Source organism: Zingiber officinale, chromosome 5A (assembly GCF_018446385.1).
Source record: "Zingiber officinale cultivar Zhangliang chromosome 5A, Zo_v1.1, whole genome shotgun sequence".
Classification (NCBI taxonomy): Eukaryota; Viridiplantae; Streptophyta; class Magnoliopsida; order Zingiberales; family Zingiberaceae; genus Zingiber; species Zingiber officinale.
Genome location: NC_055994.1, coordinates 91,175,516 through 91,202,630, shown reverse-complemented (window position 1 = coordinate 91,202,630; position 27,115 = coordinate 91,175,516). Strand labels below are relative to the sequence as shown.

Genomic DNA, 27,115 nt, shown 5'->3' with positions numbered 1-27,115 from the left:
GCTAGTAATAAATGTAGATTTTCAAATTTTGCACGCGTGACCACATACACAGCTTGATTCTGAGTCCGAATCAAAAGTTTTGATTGCTTGAAGTTTAAGAGGTCATGTTGGGTTAGTTCTGCATTACTATTATAAGGTCATATGCTATCATAAAATCCAATATAGCTTTCCCTTCTTCATTTCTTGTTCCAAACCCAAAACCCTATGCATCCTCATATTTTTCATTTTTCATTCCAACATGCTCATTTAGAACGCCTCCTATGAAAATTATTTGGCAAAATGTTTTGTAATATTTCATCCAAGTCGTCCTAAAATCTTGATTTGATATCTTCATCTAATCCTACTTGGTGCAGATATGCTAATTACGTTTATAGTTTTCTTCGTCATTACTACCTTGAAAACTATAATTCTACCCTCCTTTCTAATTACTCCCATAACTTTATCATTTAACAAATTATCTACAACAATACCCATTCTATTTCTTGTTTTACTCTTTCCCGTGTACCATAATTTAAAACCAAAGTTTTCTACCATCTTTGCCTTCTTGCCTGCCATTTCATCTCTTATATACACAAAATACTAATTCTCCTCCTAATCATTGTATTTATTACCTCCATTACTTTACAAGTGAAGGTTCTTATATTTCATGTTCCAAATCTTTGACCATTAAGCTTCTTATAATATTAAAGTTGTTGCTTTGTGACCAAAAGGTCACAGGTTCGAATCATGGAAACAACCTCTTGTAAAAAGTAGGGTAAGGTTGCGTACAATGGATCCTTCCTCGGGACCCCGCATGGCGGGAGCTTTGTGGACCGGGCTGTCCTTTTTTTTTATCTAACTTATGATGTGAGAACTCTTACTTATTTAAAACTACACCTAAGTTCCCATAGTAGTCCTTGCCGATATGTTACAGTCGAACCTTGCAACACGAGCTCTTGCATATTTAACACTACACCCGAGTTCTGGAGATGTAGCGATCCTTGCCAAGATATTACAGTCGAATTCTAAAACACGTTCCTTCCGGGAACAACCCTAGAACATGTTCCATTACACTCAAAATTAGATAAAAAAAGACTTAGTTAGCAATAATAAAACAAAACAAAAATTATTTAAATATAAATAATGATATAGTGGTATAAAAGAATCCATATAGCTGACCCCATCTAGTGGGATAACGTTTGATTGTTGTTGGTATAGTTGATCACTTGATCCTTAACGTACGTGAGATCATACTTATATTTTAGTCTAAGTCTCATTCAGGCTAGTGTGTAATATTAGATGATTTCTCTAATCTTTATGAGTTGGCTCAAACTGATTTTTTAATTTTTTTTGTGATAGTTCTTCTAAATTTCATTTTGGTAACTTTTGATTGTGTTGGGTTGACATGTCCTACAATCTTCCATTTTAGCAAACATCAGAGAATGTGACTAATTGACTGTTAAAACTAAGGGCTTCAATTTTAACATACTTTTATGTTGTACCCTAGTTCATGCCTAGGTCTGTGTTCATACCTATTTGGATATTCAGGAAAGCAATTAAATTCTTCCCTAAACATGTGCTGGTGCAATTTTGGGTCTAGACATCTTAGGGGCTGATGATACTCTTAGTGGGTTGTCAATAGTTAGTAATCTATGTATGCTAGACACTTTGCTTTTGTCAATTCACCAAATGACTTATCAACAAATTATTCAAAACTTTGGTGAGTGTGAATTTTATCTTTCAGGATCAAAGCTTGAACTTCATATTGGAGTATTTGATTTCAAGGTCCTCACCTAGTATATTGGACTTTTTTTATTTTACAGTATTGAAATATTTGCATTCATCATTACCAATGTAAGTTATTGGCAAATAAATATAGTTATGAATAAATTATATAGTGAACTTTTTTTTTTTGTTGCAAAGGTATAGTGGTATTTCTTTGGACTAATGTGTGGACTGGATTGCTGGTTTTTTGTGAGGAAAAATAATTAAATGTTAAAAAAAACTATAAAGAAAAATTAAACAACAATAATATTCAGAAGGTCTGCGATATGATACAGATAATATTAGTGTGTTGGTTTTTGAAATGGCCATTCAGATCTGGATTACTTGGTGCAAAGTTTACACTTGTATCTGTGGGAGATTTGGGTAATTACGTAGTAAGAAAATGCCAAAAGCACAAGACTGATTCAATGTTGAAACTATGTTGGAATCTTATTGCATATACCAAGATAATTCACATGCATAAGCAGACATTCTCATGTTGTTGAGTGCCTCAATCAACATTCTCATGGGAGAGAAGTGGTGTTAAAAATTAAACCATGAACTAAGTTATGCTATTCGATCAACTTATTTTAGAAGGGTGTATTTTGTTTGCATCATACTTGTTTTTGTTTTTTCTGTTTGAATTGAGCCAAAAAATGATCTGCTTTAGCTTGCACATCTTGAATTTGATGAAATCTGTATTCCCTGTTTGAATTGGGGAATATAAAAATTTGGTTTTGGTGACAGGTTTTTTTGCTACATGCCATTGACTTTAGGATCTACAAGACTACAACTAGATATACTTCTTCAGCCTATTGGAACAAAGTGATGCATAATAACTTTTGCAATAGAGATTCGAGTTTTGATAGCGTTAAGTGACATGCCTGACATTTTCTCTGTTTAGTCCAATTCGGTAGCTCATTATTAGATTTGTTCTTTGTAGGGTGCCTTTAGAAAAAATTGTCTCATGGATACTCACTGGATCTGAATGGATAGCTCAATTTTTTTCTTCTCACTTCATTTAGATGTTCCATTGCCTTGTACATTTAAAATGCGTAACCTTTTTTGTTCTGTTTTATATTTTATTCGCTGATAAAATTTGATGACAGCTTTTAGAGATCAATCATGTGATTATGCCCTTGTTTATTCAACCATTACCACTTCTTTGATTATGTAAAGTTTGCTGTTCAAGCTTCTCAGGTCCTTCTCAGGAGTGGAGAAGTTCTAATCAAACACTTGAAAAGAAGCCGATTGAACAGAAAGTTGTGAAATTGAAAAGAGTTATTGAAACTGATAGTGATGATCGGTCAGAAAAAAACTTAGTCAATGTGAGTTTAGGATCTTCTGTAAGCTATTTACATCTTTCCTTTTCTGTTTATATAAATCCCAAAATGAATGTGCAGGAGCCACCTTCTGTTACCTCAAGGAAACCTAAAATGATTAGGAAAGAAACTGATTCAGTTCCATTAACAGCAGGCCCAGATACTCTGGACCAACAAGGTTACATGACCTTTCTTCTGTGATCTATCTTATTGTGGTGTTTCTTCATGAATTCATTTTTTCTTCTTTTGATTGTAGGTATTGTTGGAAGCTTCTGTGAGATGGTAGAAGATTTCTGTAGCAAGGCAGAATTTCCTGATGATTTAGAATTAGCAGATGAGCAGTCTCTGCCTCTTTCTGAGATCAAAACACTTGTGAACCAAATCATGTCTATTCGTTCAAAGAAAGTCCTGCACTTGGTTCCACTTGACATTCTTGTGAGACTTTTAGGCGTTTTTGATCGCCAAATACAATGTGCACAAGGCGTGTCCAGTGATGGAAATGACAATGACAATGTAAGTGTGTTTTCTCTGTCGTATTTGGCCTTTTCTGTTGGTTATTTTTAGCTTCTTGTGTAGAAGGCTGTTTCCTCGTCTTTCTCCTTTCCTTTTTCCAAAACTAATTATTTTACTGGGATTTTGCTTTAATATCTTTATATACAATTTTCTTATGAAATTAAGATCACATGGTAAATTTCTATATATTAAACATATTTATTCCCCACTTGCATCAACAAGGAGCTGATTTTGTTTCAAGGGGTATGCATTGAAGCATGACTATGAGAAAAATAGGGAAATAAAGAAAAGATATATTTTAGCATTATACTAAACAAAAACGGTTTTCAGTTGTGGAGTTGTTTCTGTTTACAAACTGGTTAAGGGGTATGTTTCAGCGTTGTGCTAGACAATAAAAACTAAGTTGGTCAATATTCAGTTGAGAAATTGTTAGTCTAGAAACTAGTAAAGGGGGTGTACTTGCAGCATGACAATTAGTTCAGTAAAGAAATGAAGGAAAGGGGTAATAATACATATTGACGGTATGTTAAACAACATGTTAGACAGTAGGAAAATTAATTAGTTTCTAGACATTAACTGCAAGGCATTTTAATAGACAGTAAAAATTAAATTAGTCCATTTTCAGTTAAGAAATTGTTAGTCTAAACTGGTCAAGGAATGTACTTGCAGCATAAAATTAGTTCTGTAAAGAAATGAAGCAAAAGGGTAATAATACATATTGCCAGTATATTAAAAAACTGTGTTAGACAGTAAGAAGATCAAGGTTTAAAATTTCAACCCGTGTCGAGGTTTCGGTCTCAAACCGGAACGATACGATTTTGGTATTGTATCGTGCCATACCGATACATTTTTGGTATTTTTTTATTTATATATAGTAATTATAAGATAAATATATTTATGTTTATATAAAAGTAAGTTGTATATTGATTTATTATAAGTTTTCAATTATTGAATAATTTAATATTATTAGAAAAAATAATTAAAAATAGTTTTATTTAAATAGAATTAATATATCAATAATTCAAATTAAAAATAGAACTATCTATAATAATAATAATAATAATAATAATAATAATAATAATAATAATAATAATAATAATAAGTATATAAATTAATACAAGATATTACTTTATATATAATAATAATTATATAAATTAACTATTTATTCATTTAATTAATTAATTATTAATTAAATAATATATATTTTAAATAGTAAACAAATATTAAGTAAAAAAATTTAAAATAAAAAATATCAGAATATAAATATAATTTATTAGAATTTTTTAAAAATTTTTTAGAATTTTTAAATTTTTTTAAAGAATTTTTAATTTTTTTTTAGAATTTTTAAAAAATTTAGATTAAAATTAAATTAATAAAAAATATATTAGAATACAAATAAGAATTATTATATTTTTTAAAATTTTTAAATGAAATTTAAAATATTATTTTTTCAGAATATTAATTAATAAAATTTATTAAATTTATTTTAATTTTAAATATATTTTTTATATATTTTATTAGGATAATTTAATTAGGGTTTATCAAAGTCTCTTCGAAATATCACACATCCTCCTTGTTTAAATTAATTAAATAAAATAATTAATTATTGAAAAAGAAAAAGCTCGTGGACGCGAGATCGGCCACGATCCTCGCCGGGCGCAGGAAGCGTCGCCGGACACTTTTGGGGACGCTGCCGGAGGCGTCCCACGTCTCCTCCAACGCCGCCGGAGGCGTCCTGCGTCTCCTCTGACGCCTCCTATGCCGGTTTCGACCGCTCGGCGGAACAGTAAAAACCGTCCGTGCCGAGCGGTACGGAAGACATTTCAACCCATGAAGAAAATAGTAGTTAGTTTCTAGACATTAGTTGCAAGGTATATTACTAAACAATATTAGTTGGTCCATTTTCAGTTGAGAATTGTTAGTATAGAAACTGGTCAAGGCATGTACTTGCAACATTACAATGAGTTCAGTAAAGAAATGAAGCAATAAGGTAATAATACATAATAAAAAAAAGGGCAGCCCGGTGCACGAAGCTCCCGCCATGCGGGGTCCCGGGGAAGGATCCATTGTATGCTGCCTTACCCTGCTTTTTGCAAGAGGCTGTTTCCAGAATTTGAACCCGTGACCTTTTGGTCACAACTTTACCTTTACGCCAAGGCTCCCTTTCAAGGTAATAATACATAATGCCAGTGTTCAATAATATGTCAGACAGTAGTAAAATTAGTTAGTTTCTAGACATTAGTTGCAAGGTATATACTATGAATGGCCATAAGAATGGGATGAATGAACCACACATTCTTTGAAGGGTAGAATAGAGTAAGATTATACATTCTGTGGTGAGTATTTTTTTTTTTTTTTTGAATAAAGGAATGTTTATTTCTTATCATTAGGGAATCATAATTCTATGAGAATTGGTGTTCTGATCTCATTTTTGTGGTTAAACTTAGTAATTCTTATTCGATTTGAATTTATAGATTAGCTATTCTTATGAACCAAATGCACTATAGGGCTTTATCATCAGTCCACTATATGCCATTATGGATCAGTTAAATAACTATAGTATGTTGCTTGTGCCTTGTAGTACCTAGTAAAAGCACTGTTTCCTGTTTTCATTTCTTATGAGTTTCCATAATAATTTTTGGAAAATATCAAGCACCTTCGGTGTAAATAATAAATTTTATTATATAATGGCATTGAAAAGTTGATGACATTTTTTTTTTCAATTGCAATTTTTTTCCTGATAAATTGAATATAGAAAATTGCAAAATTTTCCACAAACCACACACAAATAATTATAGGACCAAGCTTTGTCGTCAAGTTGAATGGAAATTGGTTGATGCTAGGTAGTGTGATTACCAACATTCATTCTTGATCTCCAAGGAGGAGATATTTTTAAAGATATATTTTTTATGATAAAATGTGAGTGGTTGAAATGGAGTTGAGCATTTGGAAATTTTCATGATTGTTGTATTCCCCTTGGACCGTAAGAAATTTTTTGAAATAGATATAACGTGAGAGATAGACTAAGATGGTATGTACAACTGATAAAACACAACTGTTGGATTCTAATTGATTTTCTTAGAGGTACAGATGTGAAGGATAGAAAGATAACAAAGAAATATTAATCAATGTAATAAAAAAATAATTTAGTTAATTTTTAGTATTACTGGTGGTATTGCCTTGCACCAAATTGTTGCAACAAACACGGTTTGATAATGATATTCTACTTGGATCAATGTAGAACTATTGTAGCAAAAAAAAGGTGATTATGCTCACCCCACGCGCCCCTCACATCTGTTGGTGCAACATCCCTCAGGTCAAGGTTGACCTGGTTGACCAAGCTTGAGTCTTGGTTTGGGTTTCGATGTTTGACAATGCAAGGTTGATTGAAGAAGAGTCAAGTAGGTCAAGGATGACCGGATACTTGACTGGGAAGTCCTAACTGGGATGTTAGGCAGGAGGAAAATCCTGGTGAGTGAAGCCAGGTGAAAGACCTAGTGAGTGAAGCTAGGCAATTGGAAAGTCCTAGTGAGTGAAACTAGGCAGGAGAAAATCCTGGTGAGTGAAGCCAGGTGAAAGACCTAGTGAGTGAAGCTAGGCAATTGGGAAGTCCTAGTGAGTGAAGCTAGGCAGGAGAAAAATCCTGGTGAGTGAAGCCAGGTGAAAGACCTAGTGAGTGAATCTAGGCAATTGGGAAAGTTCCGGTGAGTGAAGCCAGGCAAGAGAAATCCAGATGGGTCAAGGTTGACCAGACATCTGGTGAGAGTCCAAGTAGGTCAAAGGGATTGACCGGATACTTGGCACGAGGAAGAAAAGTCCAAGTGGGTCAAAGGGATTGACCAGACACTTGGTGAGAGAGTCCTAGCTGGTCAAGGGTGACCGGATGCTAGGTCTTATGTACCAACAAGTCATGGTTGACTAGATGTTGGTTTAGGGGGCTTTGGACTTGGTTTTGGGCAAAAACCAAGGTTTGGATTGATCCGTGGATTGATCCAGCAGGTTTGGATTGATCCGTGGATTGATCCAGCAGGTTTGGATTGATCCGTGGATCGATCCAGCAGGTTTGGATCGATCAGTGGATCGATCCAGAAGATTTGGATCGATCCGCCGATCGATCCGGTGAGTCCCCGCGAACAGAACCTCTCTGGATCGATCCGTGGATCGATCCAGAGGTCCCAATCGATCAGTGAATCGATTGGGACGCTGCTGCTTCGCGCGATAAGCGCTGGATCGATCCGTGGATCGATCCAGGCATTTTTCCAGAGCACAGAGGCACTCTGGATCGATCCGTGGATCGATCCAAAGCCTCCCCGATCGATTGGGAGCAATCCAATCGATTGGGATTCGACCGTTGGCGTCGTTTATAGCTGTTGGCGTGCGATTCCTTCAGCAGAACTTCACAGATTCATTTCAGATCTTCACCAGCTCCTCCACAACTCTTCTCAAGCTCCTCATCGCCAGTTCTTGAAGGCTCTTGGAGGTTCATCCAAGTCAAGAGGCGAGTTGCAACGAGAAGAAGAAGCTAGGGTTTTTACTGCATCTCTTGTAAGCTTTTGCTTATTCCTTTACTACCCTTTCTTCTACTTGTATTGAGAGTCTTGTAGGGCTTCTCCGCCTTCGGTAGTTACCGAAAAGGAGTGTTTATTAGTGGAGGTGTGTGTGTGTGCGTGGATCCTTGGACTAGTCACCTCTTGTGAGGTGGATACCAAGTAAAATCCTATTGTTAGCATTGTTGTAGTTTGTTTCTTTGTATTCCGCTGCGCATCACTTTGAAGAAACAAGCAACGAAGCACGACGAGCACACGCGAAGCTATTCATCCCCCCCCTCTAGCTACTTTTCGGTCCTAACAAGTGGTATCAGAGCGAGGCCGCTCTTCACCGGAATCATCGCCGGAAGGGGCAAACAAAACAAGCAAAGCTAGAGGGTGAAGAAGTTGGAGCAATTCTACAAGTCGAAGACTTCATCACAAGAAGCTCAACTTCAAATGGAATTCCGAGATGGACTCGGATTCGACACGAGGGTGCCTCCACCATACACATCTACAAGCTTCGATCTTTGGAAATCAAGGATCGAAAACTTCTTAATGGTGGAGATAGAGTAATGGTTTGCTCTAATGGAAGACTTCAAAGCTCCAACAAACTCCAAGGGCAAAGTTCTCAAAAGGAGCAAATGGAGCCAAGAACAAATCCAAAGATGTGAGGCCAATGACAAAGTGACCAAGCTTTTGGTCAATCTATTGCCGAGCAACATCTTGGAGAAAATTGGAGAAGTCGAAGATGCCAAAGAGCTATGGAGCAAATTGGAAAGGCTCATGAGATCCCCTCCACTGTACAAGAGCAAGAAGAATCCAAAGAGGGTGACTCATTGGAGCAAGATCAAGAGGAGGACTCCGAAGTTGAGAGATGCTCAACTTCCGAAGAAGAGGAAATCCAAGAAGCTTCATTCTCAAGGGAGTGTAATCAAAAGAGCAAGGAAGGAGCATATTCCTTGTTTCATGTACAAGGGGATGAAGAAGAAGGTGAAGCCTCCACCTCTAGGATTGAGGGGGAGCAACTCTTGGTGACACCGGATCAAGAAGAAGGAGAATCCTCCACATCCGGGTCAAGAGAAGAAGAGGATGAAGAAGCTTCCACCTCCACAAGTCAAGATAAATCAATTGGAGGGAAATCGATTTCGGATCAAGAGGAAGCCTCTACATTCATATCAAATGGAAGAAAAGATGCCACCCTTACAAGCAAAGGTATAAATATTTCAATTAATAATAAAAATCATATTATATGCTTTGAATGTAGGGAACATGGGCACTACAAGAGCAAGTGCCCCAAATTGGCCAAGAAAAAGGGCCAAATGGCACAAAAAGGCAAGGAGAAGCTCAAGGAGACCATCCCCGGAACAAAAAGGAGCAAGGAGCGCATTGTGTGCTTCCTGTGCAACCAAAAGGGGCATTACCGAAGTCAATGCCCCAAGGGGAAGAAGATGGTCAAGGCTCAAGGAGGCATTAGTCAAGGGAAGCCTCCAAGGTAAAGAAGAAGGTAACATTTATTGAGCCTACCCCTTTACATTATGGTAAAAAGCATGATAGTTCAAATTTTTATCATTTTAATGCAATTTACCATAAGAATAGAAAGCATGAGGGCTTTAAGGAAAAGCATGTGGCCCTACATGCCAAAACTACCCAACCTAAGGTTAGGAAGGTAGATAGACACTTGGGCGGGAACACTAAGGATAATAGATACATGCCCAAGAACAAAAATGCTCATGGACCAAAACCTAAGGATTTAATGATAGAAAATCAAGTCTTGAGGTCAAGACTTGATAAAATGGAAAAGACCCTAAAGAGGATGGAAAATATCCTACAAGGGCAAAATGAGAAATACCTAGGGCTAGGAAAATCAAAGCCATCCAATGGCCATAGAGGGTTGGGATACAAACCAAAGGCTAAGAAGGATGTGCCCTCGTACCATAGAGTTCCATATAGTTATGGAACAAATCCTAGGTCCAGTGGTCAAGCCAAGAATACTAGGGAAGTTATCCCTAAGAGTATTTTTGCGAAAAATGTGACTAAGACTTCTAAGAAGTCTAAGAAAGTCACTAACAAGGTCACAAGGGAGGCTATCCCTAGAGTTGACCTAGAAAATGTGACCAAGGCTTCTAAGAAGCCCAACAAGGTCATTAGGAAGGTATCTAGGGAAGTTATCCCTAGTGAGTACCTAGAGCATCCAAGGAGCACCAATAGGTGTTGGGTTCCGAGGAGCATCTTCTCTACCCCATAGATGGGTTAGAGAGTGTCAACTCTAAGAAGAAGGGTAGTTAACCTAACTTTGAAGAAATTGACACTCAAGGAGCATTTTCAAGGTTTTTGTTAACCTTTGAAAATGAAATGGAATTATCATTTACTCTTTGGAAGAGTAAAATGTGCCAAATGGTGGAAAAATTGATTTTATCTTAAATGGCATAAATTGAGAGAACCTAGAGAAATACCAAGTTGGGATTTTGGTATTCTCTTAGAAATTTAAGGCAATCCGGGCCTTGATTTACGTTTTTACTCTTGAGGAAAAATGGAATATGTCAACATTTGAGGATATGCTTAATTTTTAAGTGGCATAAACAAATCAAGAGATTAAAGAAATGTCAAGTCGGGTGTTGGCATTTTCTTAAGGAAATTGGGCAATCTAGGGTTTATGCTTTAGGATTAGCTAAGGGTTAAGGATACTTAGATAGATAATCTAGGTATATTTTAATTATGCTAAATCTTGCCATGTTTGGTTGCCCATTATATGCCATGACATCATGTTTTATTTGTGCATTCATGACTTATTATGAAAAACTCAAAAATACCATGTCATGACATACATACATCATGTAGTTATAGGAAATTTTCTTCTGAAAATTATTTCCTTTTGATGTATGTCATAACATAATCATGCATTAAGTTTAATTCCTTGTAATTAAGGACAAATGGCATTTAACAACACTTATTAACAAGTGACATCCTAGGTGGATGTCTAATATCTCTAAAATGCCTAGATAGATATGCATGATCCCTAGAATAGGGCAAAACCAAAATCTCACATCTCACAAGGACGATAAGGTGACTTGTATGTGTTTTAGTGCACATTAAATACAAGTGAGATGTTAGGATGATGAACAAAACTCAAGATGTTGATTTAGTGCATTCGTTTGAGTTTTTAAGTTCATCAAAACACATAGTTATGTGTTTTCCCATCATTGGGAAAGCTAATGTACAAGTCATGTGCATTAAGCCCAAGGAACATGGTGGGATATTGGTTTTGAAAATGTTTTTAAAATGATTTTGGAAAACCTTGGTGAAGGCTATCTTTTGATAGTAATCACCATTGAATAGTTAGACACAAACTTGAAGAAAACACTAAAGTTTTTGCAAGTTCTCAAGTTTGTGTCAATCTTTAAAAATATGATGTATTTTCATAGAAAACTATTTTTCCATGATAAATTATACCCTAAATAATGTCTACACAAATTTTTACGATTTTTGGAATTTTGTAGAATTTTCTAGGGGTTTCTGAAATTGGCTGAAATTGAATTTCAGCAATTTCAGGCCTCCAATCGATCAGTGGATCGATTGGAGTGCCTCAATCGATCAGCCGATCGATTGAGAAGGCATTTCTCGCGAGCAGAAGCTCGCTGGATCGATCAGCCGATCGATCCAAGAAGACTGAATCGATCAGTGGATCGATTCAGCAGGGTTCAATCGATTGGAACCCAACTCCAATCGATTGAAGATGCTGATTTTGGCTGGGAAAGCTTATTTTCAGCATCTTGAAACCTAATTTAGTCTAGATAACCTTTCCAAACCCCTAAAAATACATGTGTATACATAAAAAAGGGTGTTTTCATGTGAAAACAAGGATGGATTGGTTAAGGAAGGCTAAGTTGAAGTTTAGGTTGAGGTTTGTTTCAAATTTTGAATATTTGAACCTCAAAACTTCTAAAATTGGGTTTCCTAAAGTTTTAGGGATTCCAAGTCATTGTTGGTGCAATGACAGAAGTTACCACCATGTCTTTAGGAGGAGGGACTCTTTAAAGAAATGAAAATTATTTTTTTCATGAACCTTGGAAGGTGGTCAACCTTCCGTTAAGAACATGCTCAAGGTTGAGCGTTTGAACTTTAATGGGGAGTGGATATCCTCATTGTTCAAGTGACTTCAAGTGGATAATGCTCAAGGATGGGCATTTGCCTACATTGGGGGAGAATGTAGGGTTAAGGTTAATGAAGGGTATGGGACCTTCATTATCGTGTTGGTCACAACGAGTGAAGTTGTGAACAACGATGAGCAACTCTTCAGGGGGAGAGTTTTCAACAATGGGGCATTTGTTGAAGAGTGCCCAAAATTGAGGCACGGGTTGATGTGTGCTCAAAGATGGTTTGATGTGTGCCAATAGGGGGAGAATGAAAGGGAGTAAGTTAGGCTTTCATTACCTAGAGGGAGTTTGCCCTCTTAGGAGGAGAATGAAGGGCTTAACTTATGTATTCATTACCTAGTGGCATGAAGAAGGTTTAGGCTATGAGATTAGCCTAACTTACATGTGGTATTGTAAGTGATAGTGTTGGTATTGTCAAACATCAAAAAGGGGGAGATTGTTGGTGCAACATCCCTCAGGTCAAGGTTGACCTGGTTGACCAAGCTTGAGTCTTGGTTTGGGTTTCGATGTTTGACAATGCAAGGTTGATTGAAGAAGAGTCAAGTAGGTCAAGGATGACCGGATACTTGACTGGGAAGTCCTAACTGGGATGTTAGGCAGGAGGAAAATCCTGGTGAGTGAAGTCAGGTGAAAGACCTAGTGAGTGAAGCTAGGCAATTGGAAAGTCCTAGTGAGTGAAGCTAGGCAGGAGAAAATCCTGGTGAGTGAAGCCAGGTGAAAGACCTAGTGAGTGAAGCTAGGCAATTGGGAAGTCCTAGTGAGTGAAGCTAGGCAGGAGAAAAATCCTGGTGAGTGAAGCCAGGTGAAAGACCTAGTGAGTGAATCTAGGCAATTGGGAAAGTCCCGGTGAGTGAAGCCAGGCAAGAGAAATCCAGATGGGTCAAGGTTGACCAGACATCTGGTGAGAGTCCAAGTAGGTCAAAGGGATTGACCGGATACTTGGCACGAGGAAGAAAAGTCCAAGTGGGTCAAAGGGATTGACCAGACACTTGGTGAGAGAGTCCTAGCTGGTCAAGGGTGACCGGATGCTAGGTCTTATGTACCAACAAGTCATGGTTGACTAGATGTTGGTTTAGGGGCTTGGACTTGGTTTGGGCAAAACCAAGGTTTGGATTGATCCGTGGATTGATCCGGAGGTTTGATTGATCCGTGGATCGATCCGAGTTCGATCGATCGGTGGATCGATCGGAGATTGATCGATCCGCCGATCGATCCGGTGAGTCCTCGCGAACACCTCCGGATCGATCCGTGGATCGATCAGAGTCCCAATCGATCGGTGGATCGATTGGGACGCCGCTGCGATAAGGGCTGGATCGATCCGTGGATCGATCCGAGGCATTCGAGAGCAGAGACTCGGATCGATCCGTGGATCGATCCAAAGCCTCCCCGATCGATTGGGAGCAATCCAATCGATTGGGATTCGACCGTTGGCGTCGTTTATAGCTGTTGGCGTGCGATTCCTTCCGCAGAACTTCACAGATTCATTTCAGATCTTCACCAGCTCCTCCACAACTCTTCTCAAGCTCCTCATCGCCAGTTCTTGAAGGCTCTTGGAGGTTCATCCAAGTCAAGAGGCGAGTTGCAACGAGAAGAAGAAGCTAGGGTTTTTACTGCATCTCTTGTAAGCTTTTGCTTATTCCTTTACTACCCTTTCTTCTACTTGTATTGAGAGTCTTGTAGGGCTTCTCCGCCTTCGGTAGTTACCGAAAAGGAGTGTTTATTAGTGGAGGTGCGTGTGTGTGCGTGGATCCTTGGACTAGTCACCTCTTGTGAGGTGGATACCAAGTAAAATCCTATTGTTAGCATTGTTGTAGTTTGTTTCTTTGTATTCCGCTGCGCATCACTTTGAAGAAACAAGCAACGAAGCACGACGAGCACACGCGAAGCTATTCACCCCCCCTCTAGCTACTTTTTGGTCCTAACAACATCCAATCCAGGTTGTGTGAAGGGAGGTGATTACACTCACCCCAGATCAGCTTATAACCGCCAAGTGGCTAGAGGGTGGGAGGAGTTTTTCCCCTGACGGCATGTGCCCGTCGGGAATTGATCCATGCTCCATTGTAACAAATCTGTCATCTTTAGCCAACTGAGCATCCCGTGGGGATGGATCAATGTAGAACTAAATCTATATAGCCAATGCCTAATGATTGGAATGAGTAAAGCTTGATGGTTGATATAGTAGAATGGGTTTTGATATACTCATTCATCGTCGTTCTTTTGTACTTGAGCTGTAGACTAAACATACATACCATTATTTTGGTAAAGTGAAGCGTTAGATATGGGTATTACATGCTGCTTTAGGAGAAAATTTGTTGATGTGCATATATAGACAAAAAATTCCCAGTAAAGTGAAAGTCTATTCGGTCTTGTTCTCCTATATTGATGATTTTGGAGAGCAGTTCTCTAATTCACATAGCTGGGGGAGTTGTTATCTTATGTTGCAATTATAAATTTTTTGCAGCTGCCTAAGAGGTGCTAGATCATTAGCAGGTTGAAATGATGATTATAATTATCTGACTGAATCGATATGCATCACCCTGCAGTTTCATTGATATTATTTGTTCATTGTATATTTTTTCGAAAGGTTGACCAAGTTTATTTATTTCCTAAGCCTTATTCTTTTTGGAAATCTATTACTGCTAATAATAACATGTGTGCTTGCTAGATTTTGAACTTTAGAACTGACCTGTTAAAATCCCCAGTTCAATTGAATACACAATCATGAGCTTGGAATAGTTAGGATAATTTCACTCTTTATGCCATTTCAAAATACAAAACAGTTGTACCACATTATAACAACAACAAACAAAGTGAGTCTCAACTATCTGTGATCCACTATCCACTTAACCAACCATTGAACTCTATGTATGAACATGTTACTGTCAAATTTCATTTTTTAAAAATCATTTTTACATCATTTTATCACATTTAGTTGTGCTACACAAGTTCAAAATCTTGAGCTATACACAGGTTACGAACTTTCATTGAAATGATACTATTTCTGTACTGTGTTGCAAAATATGCGGCTGGCAAATTGGAAGGGAAAGAGGAAGTACATAGAAAAAAAACACAACTATAAGACTAAGTTCGAACTTTTTGTGACATTTGAATTGGTACAATTTTGACATTGTGTTGTACTTAAAATATGAGATGTGATACATTTCCACCATAGCATTCGACACTGCATAAGCTTTCAAATCATGGTGCTATAAGTAGAATTGCCTTTGGTCTTCCACTATCCTTCACATCTCAACCTTAATTGGTTTGATTTGTATTACATAATAATTTTCTGTCATTCTCCGTGCCATTTCCTTCTATTTCTCTGTTTTATAATTATTTGTAGCTGGACCTAATTTTTCTAGAGAAACATTTCTATTTTATCTTTTCTTGTAATCCTATACATCCTCCTTATCATTCTCATATCTTCTACACTAACTTTTTGTATATATGTTGTTTCCTTCCTGTTCCACATTTTAGCCACGAAGTATGGTTGTCGAATTTGAGTTTCCTTAAAGGTTTTTGTTTGAGATTCCACTTATCTTGTCAAATAAGCAGCTTATACAGTTCTTCAGGACACAAAGCTAAGATTGTTGGAAATTTCTGATAGTGTTCTATTACATTGCTACAGATAAATCACTCATCCATTGCCAGTTACAAGAAAAGCAATAATATGAACTGTCAATCATCAATAAATGTCTTTTGAATTCTTCATTATTGCCTTTTCTTTTAGCATGATAGTTTAAAAAAAAGTTATTAACTTCACATGCTAATTCAATGCTTATTATGTATGTGTACAATTATTATGAACGTGTACAATTTTCAGCCTGATGTTGATGCTGCAAATCTTGTCCTATGTGCTCTCGAGTCTTCACATGCAGCACTGGCAATTATGGCCCACCAAGATATGCCAAAGCAGTTATATAGAGAAGAAGTATGTACTAATTTTTTATGACATTAATGGCAAACTGATGCAATAAACTAATTTGTCATACTCTATTATTAAGGGTTGTTGCTGATGAATTTGTTTAAAAATGTAATTATTCATGCCTCAGTGAATTGTTTCACATTTAATCATGTCAGGTGATTGAAAGAATTCTTGATTTCTCAAGACATCAAATCATGGAAATCATAGCTGCATGCAATCCGCTGCAGAATCTTGCCAAACCAAGTGATAATGATTTCTTTGATGGTAATATTTTCAGAACTGAAAGTAGTTCATACCAAATTTTGATTGGAACATCTGATGATGCTGTGTGACCTCATTTGTGACATCCAAATTCCTCTTGTATGTACATCCTGATTCTGAATTTCCAAATGACTTGAACCTGATGCCCTTTTTCATCTCTGTATAAGCTGCTTGCACCTAATTAATTGGTTGGCACCTGATGTAAAATCTTCCTTGCCATGCAAAACTATAGCTCATAGCATGTGGTGCTACTTTTTAAATTCCCAAACAGCAATTTTAATGATCTGTTCTATATCACATCTGAAAGTTATTTCTGCATTAACATGCTTACTGCTGTTACTTCCCCCTATGCATTTAGGTGAGGATGCTGATGATGATGATATAAATAATAATTCATCAGCTAAAAAAAGGCGATATAGTAGGAGTTTTAATATGAGAAAGTCTGCAGGGAGCAAGTAATCTCTGGTCACTTATCAAATTTCTTTTCTGTTATTTCGTGTGTTTAGATGTTTGATACATCTGCATTTCTTATATATGCCAGAATTTCTACTCCAGTGCAGTCTGTCCTTCAAAAACTTTGCACCATTCTAGGATTTCTCAAAGATCTATTGTCTGTGGAGCGGCTATCAGATAGTTGTATTCTACAGCTGGTCAAGACTAGTTTTTCTACCTTTTTGGCAGAGAACGTCCAACTTTTGCAACTAAAGTGTATTAATTTGATTTCTGGGGTAATCTGCCATATAAATTTGTCAGTTTGATTATATAATTTTTGTATGTGTAATTGTTAATTATGGTCTTATATTTACTTAGGTGTATGCGTCATACACAATACACCGGAGTTTTTTGATAGATGAAACACTGCAGCTTCTTCGAAAGTTACAATTCTCTAAGCGGGCCATTAGAACATATCTTCTACCAGATGAAGAGCAAAAGCAGATTCAGATGATAACAGCTTTGTTGATTCAAATGGTACAATTTAGTGGCAACCTTCCAGAGAGTTTGAAGTCAGCATCAAACTGGAATGTTCTTCTCGATACTTCATCTGATTCAAGTACCCCAGCTAAATGTTATGAAGATGCAACCAAAACCTGTTGTCTTTTCTGGACCAGTTTTCTTCAGAGACTAACTAATGGAAAATCTCAGGATGCCTCAGAATCAAAGATAATCTTAGAGAACCTAGTCATGGATCTACTTACAACATTGAACTTACCTGAGTATCCTGCTTCTGCTTCATTATTGGAGGTGATGAACTTCACTAGAAAGTATGCTCTTCGCATTTAGATCTTATTAAAATTTTGGCCTTGCAGGTTTTGTGTGTCTTGCTGCTTGAGAATGCTGGTTTGAAATGCAAAGACATTTCAGCACGTTGCATGGCTGTTGACTTTCTGGGAGCTATTGCAGCAAAGCTGAAACGCGATGCTGTGACTAGCAGCAGCGATAAATTCTGGATTCTACAACAGCTAGTTGATCGAAATGGATCTGTCTTTAATGGCAAGAATGATGCATGCTCTGTTTGCTTAAAAGGGAGGGGTGCAAACATCATCTGTCATATTTGTAAGAGATGTTTTCATTCTGATTGCTTGGGAATTGCTGGACAAGAGATGCTGCTTCGAGATTGGGCTTGTCACATTTGTCTTTGCAAGAAGCAGCTCATTGCTTTGCATTCATATTGCAAGATGCAGAACAAGGATAATGCTAAACAAAACATTGGTTTGACAAGCACTACTTCTGGAGATACGGATTCAGTCACTGGATCAGAAGTCATCCAACAAATTCTTTTGAATTATATGCAACAAAATGGCTCAGAAGATGATGTGAATCTGTTTACTCGCTGGTTTGATACTATTCACTTTATCCATTTAGATTTGTTTCAGTTTTAAATACGTGGATAAACTACCAATAATTTGCAGGTTCCATCTGTGCTTGTGGTACAAGGATGATTCTCAATCTCGAGAAAATGTTACTTACCATCTCGCTAGACTAAAGTCTAGAGCCATTTTGCGTGACTCTACTGGTTCTTTATTTTTGTCAAGAGATGGGGCTAAAAGAATATGCTTAGCGCTTGGGCAAAATGTTTCTTTCGCTCGGGGATTCGACAAAATTCTTTATTTGCTTCTGGTAACTGGTTTATTTTATTCATTGCATCTTTATTAGATGCTACTGTGAATTCTGATGGATCACAATAAAAAATTTGTTCTTAGGTAAGCTTGAGGGAGAACTCTCCAGTTTTACGAGCCAAGGCATTGAGAGCAGTAAGGATTTCCTTCAACATAGAAATAATGAAATTAATTTTTTTATATTACAGTTGTGATGTTCTTTATTCTGCCTTAGGTCAGTGCTATCGTTGAAGCTGATCCTAAGGTTTTGTGTTATGAACGTGTCCAAACTGCTGTTGAAGGACGGTTTTGTGATTCTGCAATTTCTGTTCGGGAAGCTGCTCTTGAATTGGTTGGCAGACATATTGCTTCTCATCCTGAAGTTGGTTTGAAGGTGAAAAATGGTGCTTTTGTATTTGTGAATGGCTTGTCCGAATTGTAATCTATTTTTTGCATGGTCAGTACTATGAAAAAGTTGCAGAACGGATAAAAGACACTGGAGTTAGTGTGCGGAAGCGTGCTATTAAGATCATCCGTGATTTGTGTATCTCTCAGTCTAACTTTCCTGAAGCGACACAAGCTTTTATTGTGATACTTTCTCGTGTTACTGATGAGGAATCAAGTGTACAGGTACCATTAATAGGGAATTGGTTTGTCACATTTTATTTTACAGTGGTTTGCTCCATCTAATTGTGACTTACTGTTTGGAAAATTCAAAATGACAATGTTTTGTCTGTGTATAATTTGAAATTTTAATATATTAACTTGTAAAGAATTAATGTTAATTGCCTAGTGGGGTTATAACAGGACATAGTTTGCAAAACATTCTATGAACTTTGGTTTGAGGAGCCAACAGGAAGTCAGAAGCACTTGATAGCTGACGGTAGCTGTGTACCATTGGATATAGCTAAGAAGACTGAGCAAATTGTTGATATGCTGAGAAATATGCCTAATAATCATCATCTTGTTACAATTATAAGGCGTAATCTGACCCTTGATTTTCTCCCACAATCGGCTAAAGCTACTGGAATTAATGCTTCTTTAGCATCTGTCCGTAAACGATGTGAGCTCATTTGTAAACGTCTGTTAGAAAGAATCTTGCAGGTACATTTCCATTATTCTATAAGCTTAGTCTTGGTAAATGTTTAGTCATAGCGTTCCATACCTGATGGAAAGCCATTCAGGTAGAAGAGGAGAATAGTGATAAAGAGGAGGGCGGTGCACTACCATATGTGCTTGCTTTGCACTCGTTTTGTGTTGTAAACCCAGCACTTTGTGTGCCATCTACAGATCAATCTCAATTTGTTACAACACTTCAACCGTATCTTAAGAATCAGGTACTGATTTCATCTTTAGCAACTTTATTAGGTATTGGCTAAGATTAATTATTCAGTTGACTATTGATGCTCAGTGGTTTATGGGTATATGTTTTATCAAATCTTGTGTTATTAGTTTGGCAATTCTATTTCTCTGGATATTCATGGCTTGTTTACTTTGTCATCTATGTGATTTTTTTTAATTTCCTTGCCCTCCCTTCTTCCTTTAAGTGAACGAACCAGCAATTTTATGTTCATCAAGCTCATGGGAGGATGTGCACTCTTCTTGCTTCATTTCTCCTATACGAAGGCTTGTGCCTTGTTAGCTTAGTTATCCCTGATAAAGATGGAATATTGCAAAGTTATGTCTGTCTTTTGCAATCTTTCTAAAGTCAAGTACTCTATGTTTATCATTCTTTAAAAGAAACATTGCTGAAAAAACATTGTTTATGAAGAAGACATGGGATACCTGAGACATGTTGATTCTTTTTTCCTTGGACGCGTAGACTTTATTTTATTGTCAGTTTAGCTTTAGTTTTAGAAGTTGGTCACTTTTTAATTTGAGTACCATATATTATATCTTAGTATATTTTCTAATCTATTGATTTTTTTAGTCACAGTTCTCATGTATCAGCTTGGCAGGTTAACTTCTAATTTGCATGTTGAATCTTACATCCTACTATATTAAGTAAATGATTCATTCTTTTAGTTGTCAATTTTTTCACAATACGTTAGCTAAACCTAATTTTACCAGTAAGATTCGTGTCTATGTGGTTGTACTTCCATCAGTTGACTCTCTCCTTTAGTCCTTATACATTGGTGGGGTGGGGGATCCATTAACGGTTGGGTTAGGTGGGACTTCTAATCCTGTGACAGTAGAATTAAAGTGTTCATTTTCTCTGAAGGTGATTAGAACCAGTCTAGGTGATGGGATGGGTGGGCCATCTGTGGTGAATTCTTTCTAAACTGATTGTAGTTAGTTTGCCAGTGAGAAACACTAGTACGAGTCTTTGGTGGTGAACTTGTGGGCTAGCTGCGTGTAACAATTAAGTTACTTTGAATCTAACCCTTTGACCAATAGACCTATCACATAGTGAATGACCAAAATAGCTCTATCTCAAATGTGAAAATTATTGAAGGCAGATGGTACATCTTGACCTAAGAAAAGGGTTTTTTATGGAAATTTGTTTAAACTATGAAGCTATATTTGTATGATATTTTTTCATTGTTCCAAAGTGAACTTTTTTGTGGCTAGTGAAGATACTAGGTTGCTTAGTTAGTAAGGGCTTAAAATTTGTTATGGGTGTTAATCTCACCTTTATCCTGTGTAACATGTATTAACTTGTAGCTTTGCTCCCAGTTTCTTAAAAAAGACCTTTTACATGTGTCTGACACCATAAAATGCCAAAAAAAATTCATAATGCTGAAAGTATCTTCTTGAAAATATATTCGTGGGATCATGACTTAGTTTAATTTCTTATGACCGTATGCATTTAATTTCTCCAATCCCAACCTTAAATTTTTTTTTTTGAATTTTTTCTCAATATAAAGTCGACATACAGATTCTATAGCCTATCTCACTTCTCGATATATATAGGTTGAGAATAAAGCAGCCTCACAGCTTCTTGAGAGTATACTATTCATAGTCAATGCTGTCCTTCCCTTGCTTCGGAAGCCACCACAGAGCGTTATTGAGGAACTTGAGCAGGACCTGAAACACATGATTGTTCGCCACTCTTTCCTGACAGTTGTTCATGCTTGTATCAAGTGGGTTTCATCTTCCTGCATTTGATTGTTACCCATAAATTGTTATTTCCTTTTAATGCTCAACAGCTCAATTAGATGTATCTCTTCCTTGCATATCTATACTATAATGTGACATCATATTTGCATAATAGAACCCATTTGGTAAAAGACCTACCTGTGTATATGCCATGTGGTTAATGCTGAACTCTATTCATTTACTTTATTTGACTTATTTGATTTTTTTCGATGTGTAAATCTCACTAGTTGGATTGTGAAGCTTAACTTAATTCGTTGAACTATGTTTCCTTCTTATAGGTTTATTTGACTAAGTTGTTATTGTGTTGATGTCGAATCTAATTTGAATTCACCAATTCAAGTAAATTTTATCAGGGTAGAGAAGATAGTAATAAAAGACAACTTATTTAATACTAAGGCTGATAATATTGGATATGACCCAATAACATGGCATGACTCAACATGATCCAAAATACAATTAATATAGACAAAAGCTGAAAATGATATGACACAACCTAAATATATAAAAAAAGGTGAGACAAATTGTGCCAATTGCAAAGATTAATTTTTATTAAAACTTTAATAAATTTTATGTTATATAACTTTTAATCTTTAAGAGAGTCTAATTATTTTTTTTTAAATATATAATTCGTTTCAATCCAAGGTATGCTGATCACAAAGAATTTATTTTAAAAGACTTAAATGAATTTTTGTCATGTAACCTAATTCTTAATAGATAAATTAATCTTTATACTTTATGACATGATGTAAATTACTGCCCCTATCTAACACATGGGTATTATGCATTGAACTTGCATGTAACCAATGGAGGGATAAATTCTTATAGTAGAGCTCAAGTAGTTTGGACATACAACATGTCATTGTTGTTGTAGAAAAGAGGATGCAATGGGGTAACTGGGGCAAATGGAAATGTGGATTGACTAAGATGTAGAGAATTTTGGCATGTAAACATCATTTTTTTGGGTGACCAGCTCCTCTTATGCAATAGTGCAAACTGCACATAACAAATCACATCATTTTGATTTTTTTTATTAATGGATTGTTTTTTTATGTTTTAGCCATATTTCTTGCTTGATTCAACTTTGTTGATCTGGCTTGTTTACCTGTCTTTGTTTCTTGCCCTTGTTTTGGATGCATCAATTAGTTTTTGTACTAAGTGGTCGTTTTCACTTTTTTACCATTTAGGTGCCTTTGTTCGCTTAGCAAAATTGCAGGCAAAGGTGCAAATGTGGTTGAATATTTGATTCTCGTCTTCTTCAAGCGTCTGCAAGATTCCAGTTCAGATAACACACAGGTAAAATATCTACTATCAAATAGGCTTACTATATGGTACAACTATTTTATTTTTTCTGCTTCTATGATTCTCTTTTGTGTTCAGTTGCATTTTAGGTATTGAAGTTTCTTCATATAGTGGTGCTTGCTAATTGATTAAGAATGAATAACTGAATTAAATACTGTAGTTGAAATTGTCCATTTCAGCTATTTTATATGAAATGACAAATTTTTAGTGGCAATATGTTTCGAGACATCTCCAATAAATTGACAATCTTGTCAATCCAAGCCATGAGAAAGGAAAATGATATGAGATCAATGTCAGTTGATATTAATATTTCTTTATATTAATTTGGCCCATTTGTTTTCTCATTGAAATTGAATTTTTCTATAAATTAATTCTGTTGGTTGCATGTAACTTATAATCTATTTGTATGCAATGTTTAGGCATTGGTTCGATCACTTTTCTGCCTTGGGTTGCTTCTAAGGTACAGCAGTGATCTAGAATTTAGAATGGATACTCAACATATTCATATTCACAAGAGTCTCTTGTCGCTTAAAAAATATCTTGCTATGGAGGACATTGTATTAAAGGTTCGAGCTTTACAGGCAAGTGACCTTGTCAGGTAGTTCTTGTTTATAGATTATGCTTTGTATCTTGTGAATTCATAAATTATTTCTGGGCAGGCACTGGGAAATGTATTGATTGCTAGGCCTGAGTACATGTTGGAAAATGATGTTGGGAAAATATTGAGGGCAACATTGGACACTACTGTTGATCCCAGGCTGAAGGTATGGTGGCTCTCCCTCACCCCCTTTGCACACTCCTCTGTCTTGGTCACTTTCTTTAATGAGACTTCTTTTTCCAGACACAAGCACTGCAAAACCTATATGAATATCTTCTTGATGCGGAAACCAAATTCAGTTCAGATACTGAGAACAACAATGCAATTCCACATTTTGAAGGTTCTAGAAATGCAGTGCCTGTAGCTGCAGGTGCAGGTGATACTAATATTTGCGGAGGAATCATTCAACTTTACTGGAACAACATTCTTGAAATTTGCTTGGATGTTGATGAGCAAATTCGTCAGACAGCTCTCAAGGTGAGGACACTTATTTTCTCAGCATCTATGTTCATGTTGGAAATGCCTTTTTCTTGTTTGTTATATTTGCTTGATTAAATTTTCGCTGGTGATTCCCTTTATGTTTATGTTACAGATTCTGGAAGTTGTTCTACGTCAAGGTCTGGTGCATCCTATTACATGTGTTCCATGCCTTATAGCACTTGAAATTGATCCCCTAGAAGTAAATTCAAAATTGGCTCATCACTTGCTTATGAACATGAATGAAAAGTATGTAAGCCTTTATGTTTTTTAGATTTTAAATTATTCATCAAATTGGAATAGCGAGGAATTTGAGAAGTAATATGACGTATTTATAGGTACCCTTCTTTCTTTGAAAGTCGTTTGGGTGATGGCCTTCAGATGTCATTTAAATTTGTTCAATGCATAGCAAATACTCATAATTTAATCTCAGGAGAAAAAGGCAAGTTGGATAGGAACCCAATAGCATTTGTCAGGCCAGGTATATCTCGAATATATAGGCTTATTCGAGCAAATCGTATATCAAGGAACAAGTTTATTCACTCAATAGTGAAAAAATTTGAGACTGGTGGTGGGAATTATTTACCAATTAGCTTTCTTGTGTAAGTGACTATTTATCATTTGACTTTTTTCTTTTTTACTTTTTACTTTTGGGTTCTGATTTGATTACTTTGCAGGTATTGTACAGAGATTCTTGCATCTCTCCCATTCACATGTCCTGATGAGCCCCTTTACTTGATATATGATATAAATAGAATAATACAAGTTAGGGCAGGTGCATTGGAAGCAAACATGAAAGCCTGGAGTTCTTTCTTGCAGCACCAGAACTCGGTCGAGAGTGCAACAACTAATGAAAATCTTGATCTGAATGCTAATTCTTGTTGGCAAAAGACACCTCAGCACAGTTTGGAGATGGAGGACAAGATGTCAAACTCACATGCAATTTCAGAAGAGGACATTCATAAGATTCAGGTTGTGGCATTTGTTGAAAATTTGTATACAGTTTTCAAGTCATTGTTTTGCAAATATTTTCAGTTGATGGCATAATTTTTTTTTTCCACTAAGCTATGTTAGTTGATACCGAATAACATCTGATCAAACACCTAGTGACTAATACATTCTTCATAGAATGTTTTATATATTGGGCCTTTCTGTGCTTCTGTTAACAGAAATTGTGACTGAATCTCCTTTCTTAGCAATTACATGGCCTTATACATGTTCTTATACTCCTTTTTCATTTTTCACTTTGTATATATGCTGATTTAAGCATTCCAAGGTTACATATAGAACCTTAACAAAATTTTGTGGGCATTTTCTGCTATTGACATTGACAAGTTGAAGAACATGATTAGTTTTATCATTTGTATATCTTAATCATGGGTGGATCACTTTTTCTCAATCAACTTCCAGATACTTTATGGTAATATATTTTGATGTCTGAGCTCCATTTTCGTATACAGGCGGATTGTCACGAGGCAATTGCTCTACAGCTCCTTTTGAAGTTGAAAAGACACTTGAAAATTACCTATGGACTGAATGATGCTCGATGCCAGGTTGCTTTCTTTATTAATAATTTTGTTAAGTTGTTTCATGCAAATTAATTACACATTTGATTGATTTCCTTCGGTAGGCATTTTCTTTAAAGGACCCTCCAAAGCCTGGAGAGACAATTTCTAGGCAAAATGTTCCTTTCAGTGCTGGTGACACCCAACTTAGTCTGCCAACCTCCTATCAAGCTATGATTCAAAAGTATCAGGTACTGCTTCATTGTTAACCCCAAAAATATTCTGCACTTGCTTTTTATGATATCTTATCTTTTATAGTCTGATACCTCCATTGGTTTGGCAAGATTCTCCAGCAAAGAAAAAATCTTTTAGTTTTCGATTTGATGGCCAGTATGCTACCGTGCTCAACTTTTGTAGTTTCGGAGTCTCACTATATATTTTGATACCCCTCTAGTTTTTGTTTTTATTTGAAGCTTAGTGATGGTATTCGCAAAATCACATTGCATTCTTTTTTGCTAGACCTAAACTCTATCACATATGAGCTTTACCAGAATAGGGTCTGTTTTAAACTCTTTCAGAATATTTGCTTGGATCTGGGATATGATTCCACATATCAATATCATGATGTGACTATCTATCCTAAGCTGGTACTTGGTTTGTGATGTAGTCATCCTACTATTCCCTTGGTTTTTAGCATCACCGACTAAAAGATGATAACTTTTGATAGTAACATGATCTTTTTCATTTCTAATTTTGCTTCTGGTCCTTCAATTGCTTGATAAATTCTGGTAGTTTAAGAAATTCCATATCTACAGATCCCTAAGCAGTTTGAGGATCATGTAGTCTGACATAGTGATTTCCTCTCTTCCTCAGTGGCTTCTCTCTGTTCCCATCCAATGTTTTCCCTTCAATTTCTGTACTATTTCTTTTACCTGCTCAATTTTTGTTCTATGGCCACTCTCATAAATTTGATGTGCATGACATAGGACTTCAAGGTGGCTTTGAGAGAAGACACCATAGACTATTCCATATACTCTGCTAGTATCAAAAAGAAGCGGCCCACTCCAAGAAGCTCAAAAGGTGGAAAAACTGCTAACCAGAGAAGAACCAACCAAGATGATGATGAAGATGATGATGAAGACTGGACAGGCGGACCACGCATGCTTGATTTCAGTAACCAGAGTAACGGCGTTAGGATAACCAGACAACGAGTGCAGGTGTAGCCATTAACAGCAGACTCTAGCTTTGTTTTTTGTACATTATATTAATTTGGCGGTTGTGGAGGAGAGGATATAAGTGCATAGCAATTAACAAGGCTTGGTCTCGTTACAAACTGAAGCTAATCAGATTCTGGCGCAGCGCGTGCCCCCTTTTTGTAACTCCTTATTTTTGTTGCTTTGTTTTTATTTTCTCCTCTCCAGTCTGGGCGGTTATAGGGTTGTAGATATGTGCTCCAGCTACAAAGGAGTGAAAATTTCAATTCTTTCACAGCACCAAGTCTTGGTGCCAAAACATTGACAAGCCATTGGGTTGGTACAGTGTACATTGTATCTCACCTTTTTAGTGAAGTTTAAAGGGCTTCCCCCATTGTTAC

General features: G+C 36.5%; 1 protein-coding gene across 2 annotated transcripts in view; it reads left to right on the top strand.

Annotated features, from left to right (window-relative positions):
- LOC121980961 (sister chromatid cohesion protein SCC2-like) overlaps nt 1–27,114 on the top strand; it is a 33,161-nt gene extending 6,047 nt beyond the window's left edge. The window contains exons 3-28 of one of the 2 annotated variants that reach the window (XM_042533250.1): nt 2,944–3,071; nt 3,147–3,243; nt 3,322–3,578; nt 16,085–16,192; nt 16,342–16,450; nt 16,806–16,902; nt 16,989–17,175; nt 17,258–17,689; nt 17,755–18,281; nt 18,358–18,565; nt 18,649–18,699; nt 18,779–18,937; nt 19,006–19,173; nt 19,351–19,647; nt 19,728–19,880; nt 21,457–21,626; nt 22,827–22,935; nt 23,361–23,522; nt 23,601–23,705; nt 23,783–24,016; nt 24,132–24,265; nt 24,355–24,618; nt 24,694–24,988; nt 25,477–25,569; nt 25,647–25,772; nt 26,508–27,114. In XM_042533250.1, coding sequence (XP_042389184.1) covers nt 2,944–3,071; nt 3,147–3,243; nt 3,322–3,578; nt 16,085–16,192; nt 16,342–16,450; nt 16,806–16,902; nt 16,989–17,175; nt 17,258–17,689; nt 17,755–18,281; nt 18,358–18,565; nt 18,649–18,699; nt 18,779–18,937; nt 19,006–19,173; nt 19,351–19,647; nt 19,728–19,880; nt 21,457–21,626; nt 22,827–22,935; nt 23,361–23,522; nt 23,601–23,705; nt 23,783–24,016; nt 24,132–24,265; nt 24,355–24,618; nt 24,694–24,988; nt 25,477–25,569; nt 25,647–25,772; nt 26,508–26,744 — 4,907 coding nt within the window. In that variant the 3' untranslated portion in view covers nt 26,745–27,114. Of the gene's footprint in view, nt 1–2,935; nt 3,072–3,146; nt 3,244–3,321; nt 3,579–16,084; nt 16,193–16,341; nt 16,451–16,805; nt 16,903–16,988; nt 17,176–17,257; nt 17,690–17,754; nt 18,282–18,357; nt 18,566–18,648; nt 18,700–18,778; nt 18,938–19,005; nt 19,174–19,350; nt 19,648–19,727; nt 19,881–21,456; nt 21,627–22,826; nt 22,936–23,360; nt 23,523–23,600; nt 23,706–23,782; nt 24,017–24,131; nt 24,266–24,354; nt 24,619–24,693; nt 24,989–25,476; nt 25,570–25,646; nt 25,773–26,507 lie in introns of both variants that reach the window. The other variant, XM_042533251.1, reaches the window with a different exon arrangement.
- Nucleotide 27,115: the final 1 nt, after the last annotated feature.